General features: G+C 35.0%; 1 protein-coding gene across 18 annotated transcripts in view; it reads left to right on the top strand.

The window, feature by feature from the left end:
• Window positions 1-14,931, top strand: part of LOC124951187 (transcription factor 12) — a 141,364-nt gene that overhangs the window by 10,487 nt on the left and 115,946 nt on the right. For all 18 annotated transcript variants that reach the window (XR_007101542.1, XR_007101541.1, XM_047499091.1 and 15 more), the window contains exons 2-4: window positions 9,737-9,786; window positions 13,143-13,449; window positions 14,754-14,782. Coding sequence is in view for 16 of the 18 variants with exons in the window: in XM_047499091.1 (XP_047355047.1) it covers window positions 9,737-9,786; window positions 13,143-13,449; window positions 14,754-14,782 (386 nt within the window). In the remaining 2 variants the exon portion in view is untranslated. The remainder of the gene's footprint in view (window positions 1-9,736; window positions 9,787-13,142; window positions 13,450-14,753; window positions 14,783-14,931) is intronic.

Below are 14,931 nucleotides of genomic sequence, written 5' to 3'. Positions count from 1 at the left end.
AACGATCTTCGATCACTCTCGACGGCACGTGTCCTCCACTCTCATGCATCTTTTTTAATATGGATTCCGTGCGTAAATCGGACGTTTTCACCGATCACGGAATCGAACCGTTGTACTTTTACTCGGTCGAACTTCGTTCGATACTGTCCTCGATTCCGGACATCGAAGAAAATTGCATGTATTCTCCATTTTGGACCATCTTAATATCAAAGTGCTATATATCTTTAGATTACATCGAGACATTTCATTTTATTATACTTTGTCGATACGAATATTCCATTTTATATAATATTTACGTATGTATATATACGCGTTATCTGTAAAGCAATGGTATCGCATTCATGAGTAATACCATCTATAGAAAAATATTTATAGGGAAAAAAATCTTATATAAAGTTTCGTCAAATTCGTGTTGAATTTATAATTCATGTATATAAGATATAGATTAGTTTTATTTCTTCATATAAATCGATTCATTTTCATTCAATCCATTAATATATATATATATATATATATATTAATAGATTAAATTGAAAAAAAAAATATATATATATAGATTAACATAAATAAACATTTTGATGATGATATAAATATTAAATTGTGATATTAAATTAAAAATTACAAATTCAGATTGATATTGTATAATCTATGTAAACGATCAATATATTATAATAATTCAATAGAAATTAATCGTAAATAATAAAGAAAAATAATAGGAAGTTGAAAGTTGGCCGTCACTGGAGCCCCCGTGATCCGCGCCACTGTCCTGCAGTGGGCCCCTTCTAGGGTAACACGAAGGGGGGCACCGGCAACGACAGCTGCTGCTGCTGCTGCTGCACCTTCCCCCTCTCCACCTACCTCTCTTCCTCTCTTTCTTTCTCTCCCTCTCTCCCTCACCACCCTCTCCTCCCGCAGGGCCCCTCGGCACGCCGGCATCCCCACCATGGGGACCCATGGTCGCGTGGCAGTCAGCCTTCTCCACAAAATACACCTTCGCTCCTTCCGTTTACTACTCCCGAACGGCTCAACGGACGATTCACCCCTCCTTTATTCCCTGCTTCCTCTCTCCCTCACTCTTTCTCTCGCTCTTCTTTTCTATCATTCTCTTACTACTCAGTTCGTCCATCGTCCGTGGCGCTCATACCTCGACTGAATCATCATCAAGCTTTTTCCTGCGTTTATCCTTCTATACTACCTCCTCCTCTTCCCCTTAATTCTCCGCCTCTCCCTCCCCCTTCCCAAATCTCTACTTCTTTACTTCCTTCGTTATTGTTCACAATCTTCTTTTCATATTCTTGGCTTAACCGATGCGCTTTCTCGCGTTCTCTCGTATCAAGCTTCGATATATCGCTCGTGTTTCCCATTGTGCCGGCTGAAAGAACTAACGGTTTCTGGTTCTTTCTCTCTCTCTTTCTCCCTCCCTCTGTCTTTCTTTTTTTATTTCTTTCTCTCTCTTTTTCTCTCTCTCTCTCTCCCTCTCTCTCTCTCTCTTTCTCTCTGTCTCTCTTTCTCTTCTCGTTCCCTAACCTTTAACGAGACCACATTTGTTATCTTTGTATCTGATCGTGACTTCTCGATACAACGCTTGTACTGGACAAAACGGAATTTCAAGTATCTCGCCGCTACTACTACTACTACTACTACTACTACTACTACTACTACTACTACTACTACTACTACTACTACTACTACTACTACTACTACTACTACTACTACTACTACTATTACTACTACTACTACTACTACTACTACTACTACTACTACTACTACTACTACTACTACTACTACTACTACTACTACTACTCTACTACTATACTACTACTGCTACTACTATTACTCTACTACTATACTACTACTACTACTATACTACTACTACTACTACTATTACTCTACTACTATTACTACTATACTACTACTACTCTACTGCTATTACTACTATACTACTACTACTACTCTACTTCTATTACTACTATTACTCTACTACTATTACTACTATACTACTACTACTACTCTACTACTATTACTACTACTATTACTACTATACTACTACTACTACTATTACTACTACTACAACTTATTTTATTTTTTTAGTATAGATAATAACTAAGTACTTCTTATCCCTTCACTAATATATCTTATCATATTGCTGTATTCATTTTTTTCCTTTGTTAAAACGTTATAAATGCAATGATCGAAATGAGTATTGTTTTTCAATAAATGATATTTAGTAAAAACAAAGTGCTATACTGTAACTTAACATAAAATAATTTTGTTAAGTTATGGTAAAAATTGAATCCATCTCTTTTCTATTGACAAAAGAAATATATAATAATAAAAACGGGCAGAGGACATTCAAGGAAACTTTGTTCTTCATTTTTTCTTATTCTTTCTCTTTTTCTCCTTACCCCTCTCTATGATCTTCCGATCCTTTTGCCCACCCGCGGGGGCCTCACCAGCACACGCGACGTCTTTTAGAATTCTCAGCAGTGGGGGTTGAGTGGAGCGTGGCAGAACTCTTCTTCACGAATTTCGCTCTCTCTCTTTCTCTCTCTCTTTCTCTTTCTTCTTTCTTTCTTTCTTTCTTCCTCTCTCTTTGGGCCTCGGTTTTAGTCTCTCCCACTCTTCAGCATCACTGGCACAACCGCTATTTCTTCTTCTGAGCCTTGTCATGGCTCATGCTGCAACAGATGCTACAGCGTTTAGTGAGGAAGGGTATTCCGTATCTCTTTCTAAGCTTTCTATACTGTCGGATTCTACGAGGCAAAGTATCCTTTTATGATAATGCCGATTATTATCTTGGATGTTGACGAAAAAAAGGAAAAAAGGGAGAAGAGAAATAAAAAAAGAAAAAGACGTGGCCGTGTCCAGGACAAAGGAATAATCTTCTGTTTAAATAGAAACGAAGAAAAAATTATCATTGTCATTATTATTGTTATTATTATTATTTATATTATTTATATTATTTATAATCATTCAAAAGGATCTAATAAGCTGTTACGTATACGTACATGTATTTATATGTATATACTAGCTAATTATTTTTCCTTCATCGATAGATTCCAATGCTCTGTGGTTTTCGGCTATTTATGAAATCCCCTAGATAACGAACAGACGGTGTATAATATTTGAAAATATAATGTACACGTTCTTTCGATTATCCTCGGTACGTTGGGTCCAATGTTATACTTTTGGGTTTTCAAAACCTTCGCTCGTGATCAGAGGATCCCTAAAATTTTCATTGAAAATCTGTATGCTGTAAAAAAAATCGCTTTTAAATCGTTCTTCTGATTTTTCTTTTCAATAAGTCGAATATAATTATTTTTCAGAAAATGATCATGTTTATTGAATATACAAATGGACATTCAAATATATCTATCATTAGATGTTATCAATAATTATTTTCAATGAAAATTTAAAAAAACTTTTTTTTTTTTGACATAATTGTTTGAAAATTAATTATAAAATAATTATATATATATATATATATATATATATATATATATATATATATATATATATATGAAAAACAATGAAACTTTGTAGATTTATTTTTATAAAAATCACAATATATAACTATGATAAAATGTTAAATACATAAGTTGAGGTTGAGCACCAATGGCTACCTGAGCTCTTGTCTACATTTTTTTTCTCTCTTTCTCATCGACCTCTATTCTTCCTTACTATGTGTAGAGGTGTGCGTTTCCCTTCTATCTAACAGGGTAGAGAAGGGCTCCAAAGGTGGTGAACACCCTTTTCCCCCGTTTCCTCGAGCGTTCACCAGCGGTCGTGAACTTCTTTTTTCTTCTCTTTCTTTCCTTCTCGTTCTTACCTGTAAAAACATCGAACACCCTTTTGGGTCGCGTGGCACTGCACTGGCACAGCACACACGCGAATACCCCCACAGAAATGCCTCGTTTGGGGTGCACAACTCTTCTTTCTCTTTCTCTCTTTTTCTTTTTTTTTATTCTTTCTTCATAATGTAGCAAAATATATACAGGGCGTTTATATATACAGGTAAATACAGGGCGTTTTTACGTATCGAAATTTTCTTAATCTTTTTATCGTGATTTCAAAGATACAAAATTTCATAACATTTAAATATTGTTTTGTTGAGAATATAGAATTGAAATGTGATTAACTTTGATATTGATATGATTAAAATGAATTTGACAACGAGCGACGATATTTATTTTAATATGAAAGAAATATATTAAAATAAATGATACATTTTTCCAACTGAGTCGACGACAAATCAAAGATAATTAATAATTTATATGAGTTGTTACATTCGAGATTAAAAGGACGAGGATACAATGATTATAAAATAGGAAATAAATGCGATAGTATACGGATAGAGTACATACCTATCTACGTCATAAATTTCTAAGGTAGAGATAAAAGAACTATCGTTTGACTGCTCGTTGAATTAATTGAATTAAGACGATCGATACAAGCAGGTGTTAGATTCTATCTTTGATGGTTTTACGAGGTTCCGTGTACGCCACTATCATTGCGATACGTCTGGTGAGATTTTTTGGGTGTTCATAATTATAAATTGATTACACACACTATATATTTATATGTGTGTATACTCCGCAGATGCTGAAATAAAGTAATGATAGAAATTGATTGACATGCGGATAACGTGACGTAATAATTTTCTACATGAAATCAGATGAGACATTAAGACGTTATTTACTTAATTTATTGCTTATGCAAGGAGAATATTTTCTTTTTTCTTTTTTCTTTTTTTTTTTTTTTTTTCTTTTTTTAATTTCCCTCACAAAATAATTCTTCCTTTAATTTTGCAAAATAAAATTGCAAAGAGAAACACGATGATACATCGCGCGCGATTGGGAAGAAAGGGTTTGGACATTTAAAAAAAAAGAAAAAAAGAAAAGAAAAACAAACAAAAAAGAAAGAACGAAAGAAAGAAAGGGGAAAAAAGGGAGAGAAAAAAACGAACAGAGAAACTCGGCTCACCGTGGGCGTTCGGAGAATACAAGCTCTTCTCATATCGCGAGAAGGAAGAATTTCTGTTGGCAAGGTGCAGCCAGGAATCCGAGGTCAAAGTCCAGACGAACATACGAACGTAGGAACGAACGAACGAACCAACGAACGAACGAACGAACGAACGTACGAACGAACGGTCATCCAATCCTGGAGCATATTAAGGACGCTCGATCGAGCGCGTAATCCTGCCGTTTAGCGTGTAAACTTGTCCCTTCCCGTGGAATTTTCAAAAATTCGCAGACGGTGGCCATGTCGGAGGCGTGCGAAGCGTACTCTCGTTCGGTACGCACGTTAACGATGCGATCCGCTCTACTCGGCCATTAACCCGCGTGGTAAACCGGATAAAATGTGAGTACGCTACTCGTATACAAAAGGGGTGGGGATATCTCTCTCTCTCTCTCTCTCTCTCTCTCTCTCTCTCTCTCTCTCTTTCTCTCTGTCTCTGTCTCTGTCTTTTTCTCTCGCTCTCTCGTTTCGACGAGTGGCCGTATAAACGTGTCACCTACGCCAACTGCATTTTTGCGTACACACATATAGTTCGACCACCAACCATGAGGAGTATCCCTCGCTTCTCCATTTTCTTCTTCTCTCATATCCGTTGGTGCTCTTCTATTGTTCTCCCTTCTTCATATTTATCGTCCCTTCTATCAGATTAATAAATGATATATTATGATCTAGGTAATATGGCTTTTGATGTTCGATCAGATACTTTAATATTCAAAGATGGATGAATTCTCACGTATCTATAGCATGTTAAATTCCGTTTAATATTTAATTCTATATGATTATTTACATGCAATTATCTTGCATATCAGTCGAATCGTAAATAGTCGATTCTTCGTTTAGGATAAATTGATTAAATAATTATGTTTTATCATTGGTAGAATGGAAGAAACGTTTAGAGGGGGAAAAGGAGAGAAAGGGATAGAGATAGAGAGAGAGCGACTGTGAGAATAAAAGTATCGGATGATTTCTAATCATGGCGAGGATCCGAAACCGATCGGTACTTTGCGGATTTTCAGGCAAACGAGGCATAACCACCAAATCGCGGTCGTGTCTCGTTCGATGAAAATCGCTTGCTCGTACAACGCGGCCGCGGTTTTCGAGGTTGTGTCGCGTGTTTCGCGTGTTTCGAGGTGTAATGCCGAATTGATGCCGGCCGAAATCCGTGTAGATGGTATCGTTCCACGGCCTCCCATGGTCATGCCTCTCTCACACTCTAACTGACGCTTAAATGCGTTACAAATTTTCTATCGGCTTCGCCGATCATCTCTTTCTCTCTCTCTCTCCCTCTTCCTCTCACTCCTCCTTTCTCTCTCTCTCTCTCTCTCTCTCTCTCTCTCTCTCTCTCTCTCTCTCTCTCTCTATCTCTCTCTCTCTCTCTCTCTATCAGTACTTTCTCTTATCGCCTTTTCCGTTTGCATTCATTTTACTCTTAACGACCATCGTTACGATATATATATATAGATATATATATATATATATATATATATATATATATATATATATATATATAGATTTATATATGTATATTTATTTATATTTTTGCTTTAAATTAACTTCTTTATAGTACCAGTAAGCGACGTAATTCTTGCTTTCTCCTTAACCTCACAACTTATGATCTTGCGATTTTAATTGGAGTTTTTCCTGAACGATTATAAACACCGATCATAACACAATCTCTTTTTTTTTTATTTTGTTTTATGTATTTGTTTATTTATTTATTATTTTTGTTTTTTTTTTTTTTTTTTTTTTTTTTTTTTTTTTTTTTTTTTTTTTTTTTTTAATTAAAAATTTGTCACAGTAAGGTGTTATATTAGTAGATTTAATTATATCGTTGAAATATTAGTTGATTTAATTATATCATTAATTAAAATTTTAGTAATTATATTGTTTAATTAAAAAAGAACAAAAGAAAATTGCACAATATGGGGAACAGCTTGCGAACGATTTTTAAAAAAATAAAAGAAAAAGAAAATACAAGTATGGCAATTTTTCTCGATACGAAAGATTTGTATAATATATTAAAACGATATAAATCCTTTTGTATTTTTGATTTGAAACAATTCATTGAAAAAAAGAGAGTACAGAGGTAGATAGATGAATCATATCAGAATGATCAATACTATAACTTGCCGATCGTCGAGTATTTCTTTTTGAAGAAGGTGTCCAACGAATCCCTCGATCAATTATTCTTCGTGAGAGAAGGATAGCACGTAGATGACGTCGACAGAGCAACACGGAAGACGAACTAATCGTCGCGACACGGAGCTCCCCGATGCTCAACGTTACGTCACAACGGTCGAGCGGGCTTGGCCCGGGGTTCTGAGGATGACACGATGGTCCATGGTTTAGCTTGTCCTTTGATGCATGATATTGCAGAGTCGGTGCCGCACGCTTCGGCAAACATGTCATGAGCAAGCCGAAACTGTTAGGATTCATAGTTATCTCGAGCGATCGTGCCCGTCGCTGGACATTCGCCCTATCGTCCACGCACGTCCCTACTATCCTGTAATATCCTGCTAATACAGCTCGTCCGTTTACACGTACTGCGTATTCTAGCTTCCGAATCCATTCACGACGACGAAGTGGAGGACGACGGTGGTGATGACGACGACGACGACGACGACGACGACGACGACGACGACGACGACGACGACGACGACGACGACGACGACGACGACGACGACGACGACGACGACGACGACGACGACGACGATGACGACAATGATCTTGTCTTTGAAACATTCCTATATATCCTATCACTACCTGCGTATATACGTTTATCCATGCATTTCAATTACACTTTAGGTTTACACTTATCAATTAGCTATTTACAAGAAAATTAACCAAATGTGATAATAATGACTTTTCTATACTTAATTTATTATTGTTTCTTTCGTTTTATCGATCGAAGGGTGAGGATAAGTTAGTAATATTCAGAAAGAAAGTGTTATTTCAACGAAAATGATTAACACTTATCGAATACGTATTCGAATTTATTCACGATGACAATGATCTTGTTTTTGAAATATTTTTGTCTCTATCCGCGTATATGCATTTATGTTTGCATTTCAATTACATTTTAGGTTTACATTTAACAATTAGCGATATGCAGGAAAACGTAACCAAATATGACAATAATTATTTTTCTATACTTAATTTATTATGGCTTTTTTTGTTTTGTCGATTAAATGATGAAAGTGTGTTTATAACATTCAGAAATAAAAAAAATATCCTTTCAATTTAAATCGTATTTTCAAATAAGATCTTACAACTAGTATTAAAAATTGTACCATGAATCACGTTAGTAATCATATATTACGAGTGCATACATTGTATGTTATCTATAACTTTTCCATAAAACGTTTCTTAGGATTTTCTTTATTCCATTCAATGTAATAATTTTCCTTTCTATACATTCTATCTTTCCCTCTCCCTTTTCCCACCCTCGTTCTTTCTCTGTTTCTTTCTTTTCCTAAGACTATCATTCCTTTTTTACTATCGCCTACTCGGAGATTTATTTTCCTTCGTATCCCGATGCAAATGCTATAATAAACATCGAAATCTCCATTTTCGAAAGATGCAAGATTTTTTTTTCTGCGTTCAACTAATGCCGATTGATCCGATACGCGATATCTGTTCTTCTCCGCGAAAGAAGAAGTAATAAAAAAAAAAAAAGAAAAAAAAAATGAATTATAGAAGGACGGGGGAGATGCTAGCCGCCGTTTTATAATGTCGGATTTCGAAATGCAAATCCAAAGGCGATCGTCGTAAATCTTTTGAAAGACGTGGCGCGTGCACATACACACAAAAACACATACATGCATATTCGTGTACGAACATATATATATATATATATATATATAGAAAGACGATATAGTAGTATATAAAAAACTTTAACGTATATATATATATATATAATATATATATATATTCTTATATTTTATATATATATATATATATATATATATATATATATATATATATAAGAAGGAAGCATTAATAACGGATGAAGCGAGTCTCGACTGTGGCAACCTCGTAATGTTTATATCTCGTTGGTTATTCCGCATACGTAGCCGACAAACAGAGCGCGGAAAACGTGCGTGTATCCCCGCCGTTCGGATTCTTAACGCGATCGCGGTTTTGATTTATAAAGACGCATTGCAAATTTATGTTCGGCATTAATTTTGCATCGACTGAAGCCGATACGTATGCGTATATCACTAGTCTTTCTTCGTATTCATCATCTTCTTCTTCCTCTTCTTCTTCTTCTTCTTCTTCTTCTTCCTCGTCCTCTTCTTTTTCTTCTTTATTTTTTCGTCTCGTTTAACGCGTATCTTGAATATTACCAATTCGTGAGTTGCCATGATACTTTTATATTCAAGCATTTGTTCTCTTTATTAGCTGTATCGAATCGGATTATCATTAATGAAAAAATTCATTCTAACGATCATTTTGAAATTTTCAATTATAACGAACACTCGTTATTATTATTATTCTGATAATAATTATCGAATATAAACGAGATGATGGAGAAAAATCAATCTTTCATATTTTAATGAGAAAACGAAAGAGTACGAAGTATTCTTGATATTGAACTTGAATGGAATTATCTGTATTTTGTTATTCAAAATATTAATATATACAACGTGTATATATTAACATCAATGATTAGATTATAGATCGATAATTATATCGAATATCGTTGCTTTTGTTACAGAAAAGCCAGGCTTCCAATCACCCTATGGCTCCACGATGGACAACGGAATGGTAAGTCGGATTAATAAGTATCAAATTTGATTTAATCGTTTCCTTTCTTTTTTTTTTTTTTTTTTTTTTTTTAAGTCACATATTTTTCATGACGATAATTCTTGATGATTTGACACAAGATGCAAGGAAAAAAAAAATTGCTCCTTCCTTCTGGTCCCTTCGATCGAGTCTAAACTTTAAAACGCGGTTGGATTACGTAAGAAATAGGAGCGTAATAATTATTACGCTCGTAGGAGAGAAAGAAAATTTATCCGAAAAAAAGTTACTCGCGTTTCGTTTTCACCCCCTCTTTATCCTTGGTCCCTTCTTCATTTCTCCTCTCTCCTTACACCGTCTCCCGTTCCACCACCTCTCGAATCCTTCGCCCTCCGCTTCTCCTCTATATATCTCCCCGCTCACTTCTTCGTCCCGCTCTCTGGCACCCTCGACATAATCCGAAAACTTTAGACCGAGAGCGATATTTTCAAGAAGTGGTTCTCACGCCGGCGAAACGTCTCCTATTTCTTACGAGCGACATTGTCTCCTTGTGTGTATGCTAATAGATGTGTGTACGTACCTATCTACCTATCTACTTACCTACCTACATATATACGTACATATATACGTACGTACGTACGATGACATACTTTGTCCCAACGTAAGGTAACGTAACGTAACGTAACGAGTTCCGTAGATGTTTAAGTACTCCATAAAAGCTCTTACGTAAACCCTTTTCTTCGTAGTATATACTCAAGTTATTTTGTTAGCACGATCGGCTTATCGTTGACATCGTTCGTTCTTTCTCTCATTACTTTTAGCTCGATACGAGTTTACCTCATTTGCGATCTCTCTCTCTCTCTCTCTCTCTCTCTCTCTCTCTCTCTCTCTCATTCATCTCTTTCATTCTCGTATTTTCTTTTTTTTCTTCCTTTTTTCTTTTTTTTCTTATTTCAAAAAAAGAAGGAAAAAAAAAAGAATTAGAACATTAAACGTTCACGTACTGTTCAATAAGCATCAAAACTCTTCGTCGAGATTTCCAAATAGTTGCCAAGAATAAAATATTGATTAAAGACACATTAGAACATTAGATTCACTGTTCTTGTACATATCGTACATGTAATTCGTAATATTTTTAGATTGTGGATAAGCTCGATGATCGATTTTTCATCGAAGAACGATCGAATGTTCTTTCTTAGTTTCTATCCAACGAAATGAAATACTTTGGAAATTGATGTATGACGTACTCAAAGTGGGTGAGGGGTGGAGGTAGATGGGCGAAAGGCTGATACGAAATTCGATCGAAGGAACTGGGAATGGGTGAAGAACGAAAAACTACTGAAAATCGTTCGAAGGGAAGATAAGCCGGTTGAGAATCGCCAAGGTCTGAGTTTAATATCACTTACGTTCCGTCTGATCCGCACCAGGCGATGTATCTATACACTCTCTTTCCCCTCTTACGTATGTTCTTTCTCCTTACCCTTCTTCCTTAAACCCTTCTTCATCCCTTACTTATTCTATCCCTCCCCCTATTTCCTTTTTTTCTCCTTCGTACTTTCGCGCGTTGTGCATCTATACGTTCGGCCTCTTTCAGGTGAACACATATAAAACAAACCAAGTGTGGAGAGCGGTGTAAGGGGTTAAAATGGCTCGCATGAAAAGTTACCCCGGAATATGGCTAAACTCTTCGTTGTAATTTCTTGCCTCTTGCGACGCTGACTCGTTATCCATTTATATACAATATATATATATATATATATATATATTTCTCTATGAGATTTTCCGAGATATGCGAGATATGCGAGATATTTAAAAAAAAAAAAAATATATATATATATATGGTTTCGTTCTTCTTAAGTGAAAAATGTGATAAAATGAAAAAGAAGGAAAGTAGAAAAAAGAGCATATGGTTGTTCCGACTTGACAATTCTTCGTTTCTCAAATCAAGAAAAACGCATCGACGATTATCATAAAGTGAAGCTTTATATCTCATTAGATCGGCTTTTCCTGTCGCAAAATATCAAATTTATACAAGATGTTCTTGCATAGTTTATTTATACCTTGTTTCTTGGCAAGAGAGGCGTGTTTCTTTGACCGAAATCTCGTACAGCGAGTTAATTCTGCGTCATTTAGTAGAATCGCTTAAACGTGTAGCTACAATTTTACTTTTTTTCTTTCTCCTTCCCTCTCCCTTCCTACTCTCTCTCTCTCTCTATCTCTATTTCTCTCTATCTCTATTTCTCTCTATCTCTATCTCTTTCTTTCTCTTGTGCGAGATAATTTTCTTGTTATGTAATCGATTTCATCGAAACGTTCGTCGAAAGATGTTTATAATGTATATTAAAATATTTACTTTAACGAAAAATGTAAAACGTCGCGTAAAGTCTTAAAGGTTCTTACTATCGCACGTTCGTTGATCAATCGTTAAGATGTTTTAATCGACAACCATATATTAATTTACTCGTGTATGCTACTCATCGTCGCTTCTAAATTCATATTAGTCATTTCTATCATAGAAGGTGTGCCGGTGGTTGATGCCGATTGAATATAACTTTCTCGGCGTTATTATTATAGATTTTTCAAAAATCGTCGACTAATATCTAATCGACGGTCGTTAAGGTATAAACGATAAGGAATATCGATTTGACGGATGATTTATTGAAGTCCCCTTTGGAACTTCTCCATCCTTCATAGACCTATCTGAAGCATCGCGAGAGAGAGAGAGAGAGAGAGAGAGAGAGAGAGAGAGAGAGAGAGAGAGAGAGAGAGAGAGAGAGAGAGACAGTGAGAGGGAGAGAGAGAGAGAGCACGTATTACGTTTGTATATTTCGAGTAAATTTTAAATTATGTTATTTTTTTTTCCTTTTTTTTTTAAAGAAAAATTATTCGATTTTATATAGATAGCAAGTATATGTATTATTATTTTGTATTTTCTCGTAAATGGTAATATTTCAGAAAGTTTGAAGTAAAATACTTTTTTTTTTGTTCTTTTTTGTTTTTTCTTTTAATTTTTATAATTGAATGTATTATTTATACGAATATACGTGAAAACATACAAATCCCATTTATTATAAATTTTTCCTTTTTCTCAGATATATTTCAATAGAATTGTTCAATTATATCTACGTCTCGAAATATTTCCACCCAGATAAATTTCCTTTTGTTTACATAATAAAAAAAATTCTATCGAAAGCAAAATGTACTTCACACATAAGCGTGGAGTGTAATTTTTTGTTATAAATCAATTTTTATTTAACGGAACACGTAATAATGCCGATATTATTAAAAGCGTATAGATTGGTGCGATTAAATCTGTATATGATATGTTTATCGGGTGATAGCAATAAAAATTGTTTTTTTTTCTTTTTCTCTGATTTCAGACGTACGGGAGCGGTGGTGGCGGGGGTGGAGGTGGCGGCGGTGGCGGAGGTGCGTTCGGTCCATCGGTCGGAGGTCCCGGCGGTGGGCCAGGGGGAGGTGGAGGTGGTGGCGGTGCTGGTGGTGGAGGTGCTGGTGGTGGTGGTGGCGGTGGGGCCGTCGAAGGCGCCACCTATCCCCCGGACTCGCCTTACTTTCCGTTTGGCAGTAGGGGTGTACCTCCCTCGGTCGTCACCCCCACCCCTGCGCCTGCAAATCCGGCGGCTCCCACAGGAACGAATGGTGCACGGTTACCCAATCCCACAGTTGGTGAGTATCAAATTAATAATCTTTATTATAAAAAAAGATGTGAACCGTGAATCTTCAAAGATCGAATGCCTTTGAAATGATTTAAAAAGAAAAAAAAAATTCTTGTTTTTTTTTTTCTTAAGATATGCTTAATTATTATTCGTAATAATTAATATTTCAGAAGTAAGTTTTTGTAAATTCAAGTATATATTTCTCGTAAATGAATTATTTCTTCTTCGAATAAAAAGGTTTATAGATTATAGATATTCTTTAATAAAAAAAAAAAAAAAAAAAAAAAAAAAAAGAGCGAGAAAACCCGATGATACATTTTATGATTGTGATAAATGAATAATTTATAGCAATGTTATTATCGTTTAGAATCAATTTCTGTCTTCTTTTTTTTCTCCCTTCTTTCGACATATAACTAGATCAGTTTTTCTATCTTATTCTTATCACCGAACAAGCTCTGGTTATTTTTCATGTCATTGATGCGCGATGGCCTAGTTGCAAAGTAGTTACAACAAGAGATTACTCTATACGAGAATAGAGTGTCTATCATAAGGAAGATATAAATACGGAACTTGTTAAACGTCGAACAAAGAGTCGACGTTTAGAATTAAATCGAAATATTACCCATACATATCATATATTTATAAAATATATATATATAATATATATATACACACACACACAGTGAGTTCCGTACTATTTAAGAAGTACAATAGGGGCTGATTTAACATACAATAAGATAAGAAGAAATAAGATCATATAAACGCGATTTAATCTATTTGACTTTGTTTTCAATGTATTTCCTTATCTTCACAGGAGGTGTTCAAAATGACCTTGTTGCATCTGAACACAAGCCTGGAAACATTGTCTTACTCTCTCAATTTCTTCAGGTATTGTTCAGATTTTTTAAAAAGCCTTGTACAATTCTCTCGCGAAATATTTCAACACTATCAATGGAGTTTCTCTACACGATGGATTCTTGGATTTGAGTCAGGAAATAAGAACTCGACGATCTATCAATTTATTTCGAGATCGTTCATTCCAAAATTCTCTCGAAACTCGATTTAAATATTATGGAGTAACGTTCGATAAAATAAAACTTGTTGTAACTCAAAAACAAGGTCAAATATTCGGCATATGTTCACACAAACTTTTATTCTTATTTTGATGCACTAAATGAGTTAATAAGTACCTGTCATACTTCTCAGGTAATAGTACGGTGTACCCTGTATATATATCCTTCGTAAAATTTAATCATATATATGGTTAATAAGGAAGATGGTTCGATCAATCGAAATCTCTTGTTTATCTTTCAGGTGCCGCCGCCGTAAAAAGGAAAAAGGACGTAAGTATAATTTTTTTAAATCAATTATCGTCGAATTTTTGTCTAAAAAAAATATATATAATAAAAGAAAGAATGATTGAAAAAAAAATAAGAAAAAAGCGAAAATCAAAATCAAACATTAAAGCATCCCGATGCAAGTGAAATTATTC

The sequence above is a fragment of the Vespa velutina genome, chromosome 8, assembly GCF_912470025.1.
Source record: "Vespa velutina chromosome 8, iVesVel2.1, whole genome shotgun sequence".
Taxonomy (NCBI): domain Eukaryota; kingdom Metazoa; phylum Arthropoda; class Insecta; order Hymenoptera; family Vespidae; genus Vespa; species Vespa velutina.
Note: the sequence above shows the minus strand (reverse complement) of the source record. Positions and strands in the feature narration are given on the sequence as shown.